Source organism: Phaenicophaeus curvirostris, chromosome 19 (genome assembly GCF_032191515.1).
Source record: "Phaenicophaeus curvirostris isolate KB17595 chromosome 19, BPBGC_Pcur_1.0, whole genome shotgun sequence".
NCBI classification, from domain to species: Eukaryota; Metazoa; Chordata; class Aves; order Cuculiformes; family Cuculidae; genus Phaenicophaeus; species Phaenicophaeus curvirostris.
Window position 1 is genome coordinate 10,236,148 of NC_091410.1, and position 13,997 is coordinate 10,250,144.

The following is a 13,997-nucleotide window of genomic DNA, read 5'->3' on the forward strand; positions in this document are numbered from 1 at the left end:
AGGTAGCCATTCATCCTTCCTGGGAGCTAACAGCCATCGTACTATTTAAGAATATCAAAAGACTTCAAAAATAGAGCCAAAATGGTATTATTTCCCTAGGTAATCACACTGCCCCAGGGTAAGATTCATCCCTCTTCAGAAAGATCCTGTGCTATTAAACTATAGAAATCTATCCTTTCCTGTTAACAGGCTATTATATGTCAATTAAATGAAACTCCAATAATTATTTTGGTGGAAGCATTACCTTGGAGTTTATTAGTCTTGTGAAACACTAGCAGCCAGATTTTTCACAATAATCAAGAAATTTCTTAGGCAGTTGCCTCAAAGAGTCCTGATTTGGTTTGTTCTCTATTTACTGCGGAGTGTTGGCATTTACAGCCTCGAGCAGCAGGTTCCCAAGGGAACAGCTGGAGGTTTGGGCAACCCAGTGAACACCTCAGTTATGTCCCTTCTGCTTGCAGACTCCGAGCCTGGATGAAACACAGGTACTTTGTATGTCATGTAATGCAAGATAATTAATGAGTTAATTTGCATATCAAATATAGTTTATACTCAGTAAGACAAAAAAGAATTAGTAAAATATCCATCTTGGAAAGCAAAAGCCTGTGACTTCCTACGTGCTACAGCAGGGAACGTCTCCCCAAGGAGCCAAGATGCTTCTTGCAGCAGGAGGGAGTGGGGGTTCCCTGGGTTACCTTCCCCCCAGATGCCAAGTAGAAACCAGAGCAAAGCCAAGTTTGGGCACACAAGACCTAACACTTGGGCTTGAACTTGGTTCCTGAGTTACCCTGAAATCTACTGTGGCTGTTAGGTGCTGAGAAGAGTGTATGCAACAAGGACAGATCTATGCTGCAGCTCGTGAACCCCTTTTGCACAGCTTCCCAAAAACAGTGATTTGGTAGCTATTTCACAATGTTATATAGAATCATAGAATCATAGAATCACCAGGTTGGAAGAGACCCCCCGGATCATCGAGTCCAACCATATGTCATTGGTATAAGTTTCAATGTAGATTTTAAAAAAAAAAATTCAATTTCCACTATCTATGGATTGAAATCCAAGCCAATAAGGAAGGAAAAGATGAGATAGCTATTGTCTTTGTAAAGAATAAGATATTATTTTGTAAAGCATATTTATTTTGTAAAGAATAAGATATTATAAGATATAAAGAATAAGTATATATTGCTGAAACTGGTACATTTGTAGCCCTTTCCTGCAGGGCAGGTCAGCAACAGCAAACGATGGGCAATGCTACCTGTCTTCTGTGTCATTTTACTTGTGCTGCCTGGATTCAGGTAGCGTATGCTTGTGTCCTGCAGCACATTCTTGATGCTTGCTAGATGCGTCCAGCTAGTCTGTGAAGGAGATTTTTAGCTATAACCTTGCTAGCTACTAAAATACGCCGTCTGTGTTTTGTTGCTATATTTATGCTGACTCCACCTGACAGGACAAGTGGCCAGCAAAAGAGAAAGGCACTGACAGGAGAGGGTGCTAACGATTTAGACAACAGGAGGGAGCCAAGCAAAACCTGCAGACACTGGCTCTGACCTGTTGTCCCTGCAGCAAACACCAAAGCCATGGGCAGAGCAGTGAGTGGCTCACACAGAGGATGCTTTGCAGTAGGAAGAATAGGCAGATCCAGGCTGTGACAGTTAATGTGCATCTCTAAATCCAGCCCTGTAATTATTATTATTATAAGCTTTCCAACAGATCATTAGATTTCAAAAGTAAATTTGAATTTATAAATGGAGTCCTCCTAGAAAGGGTCACGGCTCTTTCCAGGGCATCATGTAATAGCATTACAGACTGATAAAAAGATGGAAAAAACAGCTGGGGGGGTCAAATCTGCACTGAAATACTTCACAGCTCCCCTCAGCTGTTGCAGTGTGCTTGACTCCAGTTAGCCTAACAGTTTTGAGCTGAGTCACAGTCGTGCAGCTTCAATATCTGCCCTAGAGGCCACACACAGTGGGAAAGGAGCTTTCCAACCCAGACAAATAAGGGCATTAAGTCTCTTTTTGGTTACTCGAGGCCTGTACCATTATGATTCCCCGTCCCGTTACACAAGAACCCAGCTCCACACTTGTGGCATCAGGCTCAGGACTCCAGACAAATGAGGCATGTATGAAGATTACAGCCAGTGTGTTTGAAACTGAGCTGAGCTGAGGAGCATCACTTCAATGAGAGGATGTTCCAAGCAGACATGAAACATGGGGATTTGAAGGTGACTTTCCTGCTTAATTTTTTAATCCCTTTCCAAATCTTTCAATGTGCTTGCTTATACTCAGTGTTTTCATCCTTCCCCCTTCCCTCCACTTTGTAGTTTATGCAGGCTTAGAGCTTTTTATCCCTCTTCATACAACTTGCAGCTAATGATCTAGAGCTCTGCAGTTCCAGGTATGACCTGAAGAAAGTCCCTCAGTCTCTCTAGGGAAGATCTTCCTTTGGTGCAAGTTGCCTTTCACTCCCCTGGGTTTGTGTTCTTATCTGGGAAATAATGATGGTATCACCTTTTCTCCCGTCTTTTGTCAAGAGAGAGAACGACCTAACTCTTCCTAAAGTGCTTCAGACAGTGCTCAGAGAGCCATAAGCACAGTTATACAACCTCCCAGGTCATTTACACACATGCTGCACAAACCAGTTAATTCTCAATTTTTTTTTATTTATTTAGAAATAATAAAATAAGACATAATATATAAAAATCTGTACAATCCACAATTTGTGCAGTACATTAGGAAGACTTTGATACAAAAAGGCTGCAAACAGGAAAATAGTAATGGACAACTGTCAGATGCCTAGATTGTTCACCTTACAATAGCTGCAGGCCAAAAGTCATTACAAAATCAGTTTTGTTGGCTGTGGGATGGCAATTATGCAGCACCCTTCTACTTTACAATGGTCATAAGCAGCCATAATTTAAAGACATTACAGTACTTCTCAGTTTTACCTTGTAATCCATTATGGAAAAGAAGACCTCAGAGAACAAATAAAACATCTGGACCCTTTGTCTTTTCCGAGAAGAGCAAGTGCTAAACTAACAACACATAAGTTTATCATGGCTGGGAGAGTATCATTAAACACAGCTAATAAGTAATGATTTCTACCCCTGCTACTTATCCAAGGACAACTCACACGGAAGAGACAAAGGAAAGAAGAGATCCATCCCCGCCTGCCTCAGAAATGCTTTTTGTCACTGTACGCAGTATTATGTTTTAGACAATGTGTCTCATTCAAGTATTTTCAGGGAAGGGCAGAAATAACATATTCCCCCCCAGACCCTAAGCGAAATACAGTATAAACCTTCTGTGCGAGCTGGTTGAGCCAACTTCATCCTTGATAAAGAGGCTGAACCGACACCTGTTGGAGTTCTGGGGACACCTCAGTCAGTTTAAAAGGCCCCTAACCAGGCATCAGCTTGACCCAGGATGATGGGGAACTGAAGAAACGCTGTCAGTCACCGTGCAGTCCTTAAAAATAACAATATTTTCAAAAATGACTAAACCAATTTGCTGCTGTAGAAGTGTGCTACAATACCAGGCTTACCACAGCATGTTGAGAAATATAGAAATGATGGACAAGGGGGAAGGGTACCATGGAGTGTACATTGCAGGTCTCTTTCTAGCAGCTTCCTGGAGCCAGAGGCTGAGTGCAATTCTGCAATGTGAGATTCAATCGGCAAAGACAAAGGGTTATTAAAGAGAAAAAAAAGAAAAAGAATGTGGCAGAGAGCGTAATGGATTACCTCAATGCACACCCTTGTCAAGACTAGCACTCAGAAAGCTGGTAACTTTTAAAAATGCCAGCAACTAGAACATGTTTTCAAATTAAAAGTCCATGCTTAAAAATAAATAAACAGAAGTTCATAGCATTAGGAATCCTATAAGGCTTGCAAGTATTTTCTAAAAGTCATGCTAACCGGTAGCATCTAGGTACTAGCTAGCCGAGACTGCCGAGCAGAATTTGTACTTTTTGTGGCCTTTTTCTTCTTCTCCTTGTCCTCCTTTACAGACTTCTATTTACATTTGGCTTTAAATATGAAAATACTTGATAAACTTTATAAAATGTACATTTTTAAAAATATTTCTGAAAAACTGACTTGAAAAAAAAAACTAAACAAAACAAAACGAGCCCCCAAACCCAAAACATCTGCACCAGAAATGTTAGGGAGAGGGGATTTTCTTTTTTTTTTTTCTCTGAATTTCATTTGCTTTAAAGAAACAAACAGAATCCCGCATTCCCCATCCCCTGTGTCATGTCCCTCCCTCAAATATCTCAAGTATTACTTAGTGGGAGCACTATGCACCTGGGGGATGCTGACCTGGAGAAAAGGTCCCCTTTCTCCCAGCCAGCCTCCCCGTTCCATCCCTTCCCCATTGCGTTTTTATGCACCCTCCGTTTCACTGAATACTCTTTGGTTTAGTTATTTTCCTTGTCCAAGAATATCACAATAGCAGCACTAGCAGCACTCAGTTGTCTTCACCACCGTTGACCCAGAAACTGCAATCAAATCGCCTTTATATGTTCAGCCTTTCCTTTCTTTTACGTCGCCCCCACCCCAGCGACAGCCTCCGTGCTTGCATTTAATCATCTGCCCTCTCTAGTAGCCAAATCAATGTTTACAATGTCAAATTTCCACAGTCTCGAACCCACCCACTGTAGATACCATCTCATCAGACACCATTTCATTGCAGGCATTTCTTTCAGGCAGGGCTGGAAGGGGCCAGAGGCCTTCACAGATATTCCATTTGCAGAAGACATTAGACCTAGAACAAGCTGTTTTTTAATGGCATACAGTGATCCAATACTGCAAGAGTTGACTACAATTAGCGTCCCCACCACCACCCCTCTCCACTTGCTCCTTGGGGAGCAGGCATGAAGCACAACTTTGCTGTCTCCTTGATCTTAGAGGCACAGAGAATTTAAAGCCTTCTGGGTGAAGGAGCCAAAATACCGCTAGAGCCAGATCTTCACAGAAGGTCACAAAATGTGCTCAGAGCTTGGTGACTCAGCCACTGACCACTCAGTGTTTGGTGGCAAGCAGAGGCAGGAGATGGACCTCGCTTTGCAGCCTCATCTTCCCCAAATGAGCTGGAAAATACACTCCCAGACACTCTTGCCCTGCTGAAGAGAAGCACGTTTTACATAATGCTACAACCCCTGTGCCATTCCCCAAGCCCTGTATTGTAAAAGTTGTTTTCTCATCTCGTCTCCATTAACCCTCGCCTCTCCTCTTCAAAATTCTCTTCCCTGGGGGTTTATCTATCGCTCAGCTCATCTGTGCTTCAACCCCTGCTCTAGTAGCACCAGCCTCTAGCATCGACCAGCAGCTCTGCCTGTCTCTGGCACAGTTTAACTGGTAACACAAGGGCGGCCGAGGGGCTCGGGTCCGACGCCAGCGAGGATGGCTCAGTTTTCAGGATGCTGGATCAGTGCTGTGGTCCAGCATGGGTTTGGGAGCACTAATACTTCACCTCCTGCTGCAGCCTGGCAACTGGGGAGGGCAGATGTTTGCTTGCTTGCTCTCCTCTAACTGCGTTACTCCTTACAAGAAAGGAAGGGAATTTATCTCTCCCTGGAAGAGCAGGGGGAAGGGGAGGAGTCCTCGCTCACTTGAGATCCAAGTCTTGAGCTTTTAGAATAAGGTGCAAAATAAAGGTCGTAAAAAGAAAAAAAAAAAAATCAAAACTAAAAAAGGTGTCTGAGGTTTGAATTTTTTTTTGTTTAAAGCAGCCTGTTTCTTTTTTTTCCTTTTTTTCTTTCTTTTTTAAAATAAATTTCACTGTGCAAAACTGTGCATTTTCTTTGGTATCCATTTAGGTAGTTTTAACTTAGTACTTTTTCTATGTAGATATATATATATTTTATTTCAGTTTTCCTTTAGACAAAGAATTAAATTCTCCCCCCAAAAATCATAATTTTGCTGGAGGCTACTGATTGGCCTGATATTACATAATGCCCCTTATGTAATTGGAAAGAGAGAAATTGATTCGAGCTATCAAACTACTGGCCTCAAAAGGAGTTTAGACTTTCTGGCAACATCAGCCTCTCTGACGTGATCATGAGCTTTTCAACCCAAAAAGTTCAACACTGACTTTTTTTTTTTTTTTTAAATTACACAAGAGAAAATAAAAACTACACTGCAACAAAAATAACCATTTGTGTTCATGTAGTTAGCAGCAGCTTTTTAAAAAATAATTATAATAATAATAATAAGGCAGATTCTTGCCTTTGTTATGCCATTAAAAACATTCTTGTTCCCTAGAGAGAAGCATTCTGGAAAAAGTTGAAAAAAAAATAATAATAACCCAACCAAAGCTTGCCTGCAAGTTCAAGTTTTGTAAAAAAATATATACATAATTTATTCTACAACATATGTGCCTTCTGTTCATACTTAGACATGTTTAGTGCTTTGTGTTTAGAGTTCGTTTTCTGTCGTCCCTCGTCTGAGGACAGCCCTAAAACCAGCCGGGGTTTCTCAGGTCTGCTTGCCTTCACACCACTCTTCAACAGTACCGTTGTCTGAAAACTGTTCTGGGCCAACTTCTCAGGCCAACGTGCCTTTGACCGATAGATTTAATTTTTGTTTTTCCTTTCAACCAAAAGAGAGAGGAAGAGTTTGTCAGTCATATTTCCGACTCCCGCCGTAGCGGCCGTGGCTCTAGAGGCACCCCTGCTTGGTTGTGGTGGTCCATGTCCGGGTGGGTGTCTGTGCTCATGCTTTCAGGCACCCCAGTGTCAATCTCGTCCTCCTCTTTGCTGGTGAGGGCGACTTCATTCTCGTAGCAAAAGGAGTTTGCGTTAGAGAGAATGTATTTCTTTTCTGCTAAGTCTCTGGCACTACAGATAGGTGTGTTGGGCACTTCATATGTTTTGTGGAACCTCGAGTAGTCCACTTTGTAGTAGTTTTTCTCTTCAAAGAGTACAGGCTCATAGCGGTGGCCCCAAAGGATTTCATTTGCCAGATATGAGCTACGGCACTGGGTAGTCATGGCAGTAGCTTCCACCATGCCCTCTAATATTACTACAATTTCAAAGTCAGCATTGTCCATGTCTTGTTTGCTCAAGTCATACAAAGGACTGTCTTCATCTATTTCATGTACTATTGTAATTGGGGAGACCAGGAATATGCGGTCTATCCCACTGTCAAACCCTACATTGATGTCTATTTGATCCAAAGGGATGTACTCCCCTTCCGACGTGATCCTGGATTTAAGGAGCTGCGCTCGTACATGTGCCTCCACCAAGTGGCTTTTCCTCAGGTTTCCAACACGCCACATCAGGCACAGTTTTCCATCTCTCATGGCCACCACGGCATTGTGGCTGAAGACTAGAGTTTCGTTTCTCTTTTTTGGCTTAGCCATCTTTGCCATGACAGCACCAATGATGAAGGCATCAATGATGCAGCCTACTATAGACTGGAAAACTACCATGAAAACTGCGATGGGGCACTCATCTGTGACACACCTGAAGCCATAGCCGATCGTGGTCTGGGTCTCAATGGAGAAAAGAAAGGCTGCAGTGAAGCTGCTCACTTGAGAGACACAAGGTTTGCTATTTTCTTGATCCTCCAGATCCCCATGCAAAAGCGCAATCAACCAAAACACACAGCCAAAAAAAAGCCAGGAGAGGACGAAAGTCAGGCAGAATATAACTAACATCCACCTCCAGCGGATGTCCACGCAAGTGGTGAAGATGTCTGCCAGGTACCGCTGTCTCTTCTCACCCACGTTAATAAACTGGACGTTGCAGTGACCGTCTTTTTTGACAAAGCGGCTCCTGCATTGCTGTCTGGTATGTACCTTACTTTTTCCATTCCCAAAGCCGTTGGAAACGGCCATGGTTGCCAGCTTCATGCCGTCCTCTTCCGAAGACACGATGCTGTAGCGGTTGGTTCGCACGCTGCCCATCACTACTGCTGTGGACTGAGGTGCTTCTGCTTTAGAAAACAGTCTAAGTTTCTGCAAAACCCTTTGGAGAAACAGTTTTGAAAGTTCTAGAGGAACACACACACACAGAAAAACTGGGGAAAGGCTGGAGTCCCCAAAAGCCCTTGGATCAACCAAGGACAGTCTTCTGGCATGCAGAGTTAGCTTAATAAGTAACCGTCATAGAGAGGGCATGGTCTGCAAAAGAAAGAGAAATGTTGTATTAGATCTTGGAGAAAAAGGATAAGGAATCAAACCTGAAAGAAGCAAGTAAAATGACTCCTGAGGACCTGCAGGAAGTTTCTTTATTCTTAATGACAGCATTTTCTGGGATATATAATGTGCACAGCTGTGTATTGACAGGAGCGACATCATTACTACAAAGAAGGCATCGCTCTTCCTGAGTGAAATCACTGAAGTGATCACATTACACAAGTTTCTAAGCAAATTCACTTTAGATCTGGACATGCAAAGAATCGATCTACTATTTACAACTGTGCTTTCAGTTTATTTTGAAACAAACAATTAGCATTAACATCCACCAGTTCAAATATAAATACTGAAGCAGCTTACAACGACAAACGATATGAGTCTCCTGGACTGTTCTACCTATGACAAACAAGGGAGCATACAAAAAGGATGATGGCATGTACTGAGAGAAGCAATAAACTTGGAAAATGCAAATGTCAGTCTTTTCTATGAAATTACATCACATATAGCTTTAAAAAAAAAAATTAAGCTGAAAAAAGGGAGTTGTGTATTCTCTGCAAATGGCAGAAATAAAGGCTGCATTAGATCCTCTTTAACTCCATAAACTCATTAGGATCTGAATAGGTTTTACACTCACATTAGGCTCAAGTCATAGGATGCAAACTAAACCTTGTAACAGCCCTCATCTGCTCCTGCTTATGCAAGTAGCAAAAGGCTAAGATGGAGTAGGACTGGCTGAGTGTCTCCATAACACCTTTGGTGGCAAGTACCACCACCTTCCCCTCAGGAGCCCAAGGCAGACGGTTCCCTGCTCCAATGTGTAACCTTTCTGTGTGTCCCATGGGTCTTAAACGTCGGCAATTAAGACTCAGCAGAAAGGCTACAAAACCTTCTTCCTCAGGACAGAAGCCACCAAACTTGTTTCAGGGAGGTCTGGCTTAGACCCAGGTTTAGCTTTTAACAAGTGCGTCATCCATTAAGTCATGTACTGTACATCAGGAAATGTAATTGAAATACTGCAGAGGAGAAGAGATGCATTAATGCAACTGCTCCATCCACACATGCGCCCCATGGAGGAAATAAAACTAAAACTGAGTGATGAGGAATGCCTGCTGTCCATTTGTCACAGGAGGAGGCCTCAGTACTGTTTACAGCAGTGGGAGATTAAACCACGATGCTCTTTGTAAATCAATATTATCAAAACTCATCTGAGTTTGTTCGAAACCCAACAAAACTGCAGCCGCCAAGGAGCATGAGTCTGCCCAGAAGCAGCTTCAGTACACTGTGGCTCTTCCTCTGATCGTATCTCAAAACAGCTGTAGATAAGAACTTATCTCCTTCCCCAAAAGCAGCCCTTAAAGTCCTGCAGAGGTGCTCCAAAAACTTGACGGATATCAAACAGTTTCTCAGCCCTCCCACATCCTTCAACCGCATTACAAGGGCTTTAGGTCAGCAAACACTTGTTAGGAAAAGAGCAGGTGACAAACAGAAAACAACATCGTGCTCAAGGTTGCACGCAGGATGGTTTTCCCTCTAGAATCTCTTTGGGGTTTACTTTTACCTTCTCTTTTTCCCTCACTTCTGTTTGTTGTGCAAGAATGCGCCCCAACGCCTACTTGCTGAGATTAGTCATCTGTGACTTCAGCAGCATACAAGACGTTTTGGCAGCTTTTGATAGGTTTGGTAATGCACGGTTTTCAGTACGGCTTTCAGCAATGCAGGCTTAGGAGATGGTACAGCTGCCCTCTTACTTATCTGACTATCTTGCCTACACTGGGTGAGGATTCACTTTTTCCCCCTTCACACCTTTCTAATCATGGGGTTTCTTATTCCCATCAGGATATCTTTCTCAAAACTACAAAGGAATTACTTTAATGTTCACTTAGATTATTTTTTTTGCCTGAAAAATACTTTTATTAGAAACCTGAAAGCAGAGGGGGAACTGAAATTGCCGTTAATGCATTCCACATAAAAAATTATTGTAAAACCATTGCATTGGTCTGCAAATCGATCACTTCCTTTACAAACCACATCCTATAATAACAGTCACGGTCAACTTCCACACTCAACCAACATCTGTTTTGTTCCAAGCCGAAGGAAATACACAGCCTAGGTAACCCTTTATTTAGAAGTCTTGGTTGTTGTTTTTTCTTTTCCTGCATTATCTCTTGCATTTTAGAGGAAAACTTGTAGTGGAGGGAATGGTAAGCTATAAGTCCCAAGTGTCTGAGTATGCAGCACCCGCCACAAAAGTCTTGACTCAAGGATATTTGTTTGAATTCCACAAATCATTGAAATCATAAACACCAGCTTCTTGCAGCAAGCTGACTTCATTTAGAAGTTTAGAACACAAATAAGAGTAAGTATTATACACTGTCATATTTCTACTCTGAATGGCTGAGTACCTTCTACCTGCTGTACCTTGCACCGCATTTTTCCTTCCTAACTGTACCCTGTTAATGCTCTGCCCTTGGGACCAAACCTGCACCAATTTGGCTCTAATGATATTTAAACTCGCAGCGCGCCTAGGGGCACTGTATGCTACCTTCGCAACCTGCTTTAAGCTTATACAAGAAAGCTCTGACATGCTCCACCACAGCATAGTTGTCTTCTTTCTTTTACAGCACAAATTGCCTCTCTTCCTTGTGAGTGCTTGGAGTGGAAGGATGCCGAGATGGGAGCACGACCAACAGCATGCACAGGCCCTGTAAAATGTCCAGGAAACCCACTGATTTCTGGATTACACACCTGATCAATGTTCACCCTGACTTTCACAACTAGTTTCAGTGGAGGTTCCACCAAATATCCCAGAAACAATCAAACTACCATGAAAAATCTAATAGTACTTCTTATTTTGCTAATCCACCTGCTGCTCAAGGACAAAACAAGTTTGTTGCCTCCCACATCATTATTGTTGTTGGTGGCACCAAAGGTGCCAAGTTATCGTGAGACCAGCCCTGCAATCCTCACCAGCCAAAAGAAGCCAACCCAGTACCCACCAACAAACTAAATCTTTGTATAATTTGGCCACGTGCTATGCAGGCAGGCACACATACACACAGATGAAAATTCAATCATCATTCAGTGTGTTTTAATTATTAATTCAGGCTACCTTTCCTCCTGGAAGAGAATACAAGACTGGAGCAGCGTGGCTTGTAATTACCAGCACTGGCATCAACATAGCTTTACAAGGAAAGGATGGGATGGGATGGGATGGGATGGGATGGGATGGGATGGGATGGGATGGGATGGGATGGGATGGGATGGGATGGGATGGAAGAGTCCCGGGTCTGCTCTGCTGCAAGCAGATGCTTGGAGGAGCAGAGAAAAAAAAAAACAGACTGTGCTGCATCTGCAGCATTTCAGAACTAACATTTCTGCAAATGCCACGATGAGGAGTCCGAACCCCCACTCTGCCCTTAGCAAGCATCCTCCTCGAGATCTTCCCCCTGGGAAAGACGTTCACATCACATGTCTAAACTCCACAAGGGAATTTGTGCAGAAGGTTTAATACTAAGCAAAAAACGCTGAAGTGCAAATAAAAAAAAAAAAAAAAAAGAGCCGAGAGGTAGCAAGAGGAGCACTAACGAGCACTTGGAGCAGTTACTCCCAGGCTGACGCCACACAGCCCCGCAGAGCGAGCTGGGCACATGTTGCTAAGAGAGCACCAGCACGACCTTAGCCAAGCGCCTTCCCCTGCTGCCCTCAGCAAACAGAACAAAGGAGCTCCTCGCACCAGCGAAGCCTGTTCCCACCGTCCCCGCTCCCTCATTGCTGGGTACAACCACCCTTCTACCCTTCCTCCAGACTGAAAAGTCATTTCCCAGGGCTACCTACTGGTTTAGGTAGGACTCAAGTTACACAAAGCAATGAGAAGGATCTGTACTTTGTGACCAGGCGGGAGGGAAAAATAAGGAAATATATTAAAAAAAAAAAAATATGATGGAGGGAAATGGGTGCGAAGAAACAGGAGAAAGGAAAGGACAAGTGGGGTTTGCACCAGCCGTCCTGCAAGAGACGGATTGAGGATATTTCTAGCTGATGACCCAACACCGACAAGTGAAGCAGTCAGCACCAGGGGGTGTACTTGATGCGCCGGCGGTGGGGATGGAAAAGCAAACAAGTGTAAAGGTAAAGCTGAAAGGCAGAAGCAAGTGCCGGCTGCCTGCAGGAGGCTGGGAGAGGGCAGAGATGCGGGTCCTGGCTCAGCCCAGGCACCTGCGGGTCCCGGCTGTCCCGGCCCCAGGAAGATGACAGAGCGGCACTGAACCCCCGCAAATAAATCTGCCGCTTCTTATCAGTATTTTTTCCTTTAACTGTAACGAACTAAGTTGAAACAATACATCCTCTACACAAGCTTCCCAGCTGCAATGTGATTTTTATTCTTTTTCCCCCCCCTTCCTATTTTTTTTTTTTTTTGGCACGATGACCACAAATAAATAACATCCCGTGTTTCCATAATGCCAATGAATGAAGTTACAGGTTCATTCCACATCTCTCTAAAACATTTCGGACACTCTTTTCAAAACCACCTAGCTGTTCTCCAAGACTCGATTTTTTTTGACCTCTCTCTTGCACAGGGAAACAGCAGGCGAGCAGAACGGAAAGGGATGGAGCGGTGCTACTTCTGCGACACGGAGTTGTCATGCAAACTTCCAGCCCTTCCCCAGAATAAAATATCTCGGGGGGGTGTGTGGCGGGGGGTGGGGGGGAAGCAGCTGGTGCATGGAAAGTTATGAACATAAACAGATGCTGCAAGCAGATGCTCGAGTGTTCCCAGCATACCTATCTAATTATTTTAGGCACTGAGAATAGCTCGCGGAGAAATGCAGGAGATCCCCCTCCGAAGGGCTGTGGGACACGTTCCCCGACAATTAAAAAAAAAAAAAAAAAAAAAAAAAAAAAAGCGCGTTATCCCGGGAATTTCCAAGCAACGTGCGGGCATCCCGAATAGGTGAGGGAAGAAGGAGCTCCTTACCTGCCGGTGGCCTGAAAGGAGGTGCTTAATGAGTTAAAAGAGTGTAAGATCCAGCAGCCGGCGGGGACTCAGCAAGCCAATCCCGGGGTGCCCGCCGCCCGCCGCCGCCCCGCTTGCAACTGAGCCACTCAATGAGCCGCTGCCCCTTTTTTGCGGGCTGCCATGTGATGTTTAATAGCGGCTCCGCCGTCCCCGCCCCCCCCGCCGCCCCGCACCAATGGGAGGAGGGAGGCCGGGCCGAGCCGAGCCGGGCCCGGGGTGCGGGGGGTGCCCTGCCGGGACCCCGCTCCCCGCCCTGCGGAGCCGCCCCGGGGGGCTCGGGGGAGGGGGACCGGGGGGAGAGGTGCTGGAGTGCCCGGCGGAGGGTCCCCCGAGAGGAGCATCCCGGGGGCGAGGAGAGGGGGCGTCCCTTTGCGAAGGGTCTGGAGTGCCTGGCGGAGGGTCCCCCGAGAGGAGTATCCCGGGGGCGGGGAGTGCGGGTCCCTGTTGCGGAGCATCCCGGGTGCGGAGGGGGGAGTCGCTGTTGCGGAGCATCCCGAGTGCGGACGGGGGGTCCCTGTTACCGAGCATCCCGGGTGCGGAGGGGGGAGTCGCTGTTGCGGAGCATCCCGAGTGCGGAGGGGGGGTCCCTGGTACCGAGCATCCCGGGTTCGGAGGGGGGGAAATCCCTGTTACCGAGCATCCCGGGTGCGGAGTGTGGGGGGTCCCTGTTACCGAGCATCCCGGGTTCGGAGCGGGGGGGGTCCCTGTTACCGAGCATCCCGAGTTCGGAGGGGTGGTCCCTGTTACCGAACATCCCGGGTGCGGGGAGTGGGGGGGCGGTGTCCGTGTTGCGCAGGGTCCCTGTTGCCGAGCATCCCGGGTGCAGGGGGGGGTGGTCCTAG

The 13,997-nt window shown here is 45.2% G+C and overlaps 1 protein-coding gene across 1 annotated transcript; it reads right to left on the reverse strand.

The window, feature by feature from the left end:
• Window positions 1-2,661: 2,661 nt before the first annotated feature.
• Window positions 2,662-13,242, reverse strand: KCNJ2 (potassium inwardly rectifying channel subfamily J member 2). The gene is made up of 2 exons (XM_069872913.1): window positions 13,114-13,242; window positions 2,662-8,123 (listed from the first exon to the last, which is right to left on the reverse strand). Exon 2 carries the CDS (start codon window positions 7,905-7,907, stop codon window positions 6,624-6,626), a length of 1,284 nt encoding a protein of 427 aa, XP_069729014.1. The 5' UTR covers window positions 7,908-8,123; window positions 13,114-13,242; the 3' UTR covers window positions 2,662-6,623.
• Window positions 13,243-13,997: the final 755 nt, after the last annotated feature.

Bases quoted from the DNA above. Each gene is read 5' to 3' on its own strand.
- KCNJ2 (XM_069872913.1), bottom strand. From the start codon at position 7,907: ATGGGCAGCGTGCGAACCAACCGCTACAGCATCGTGTCTTCGGAAGAG.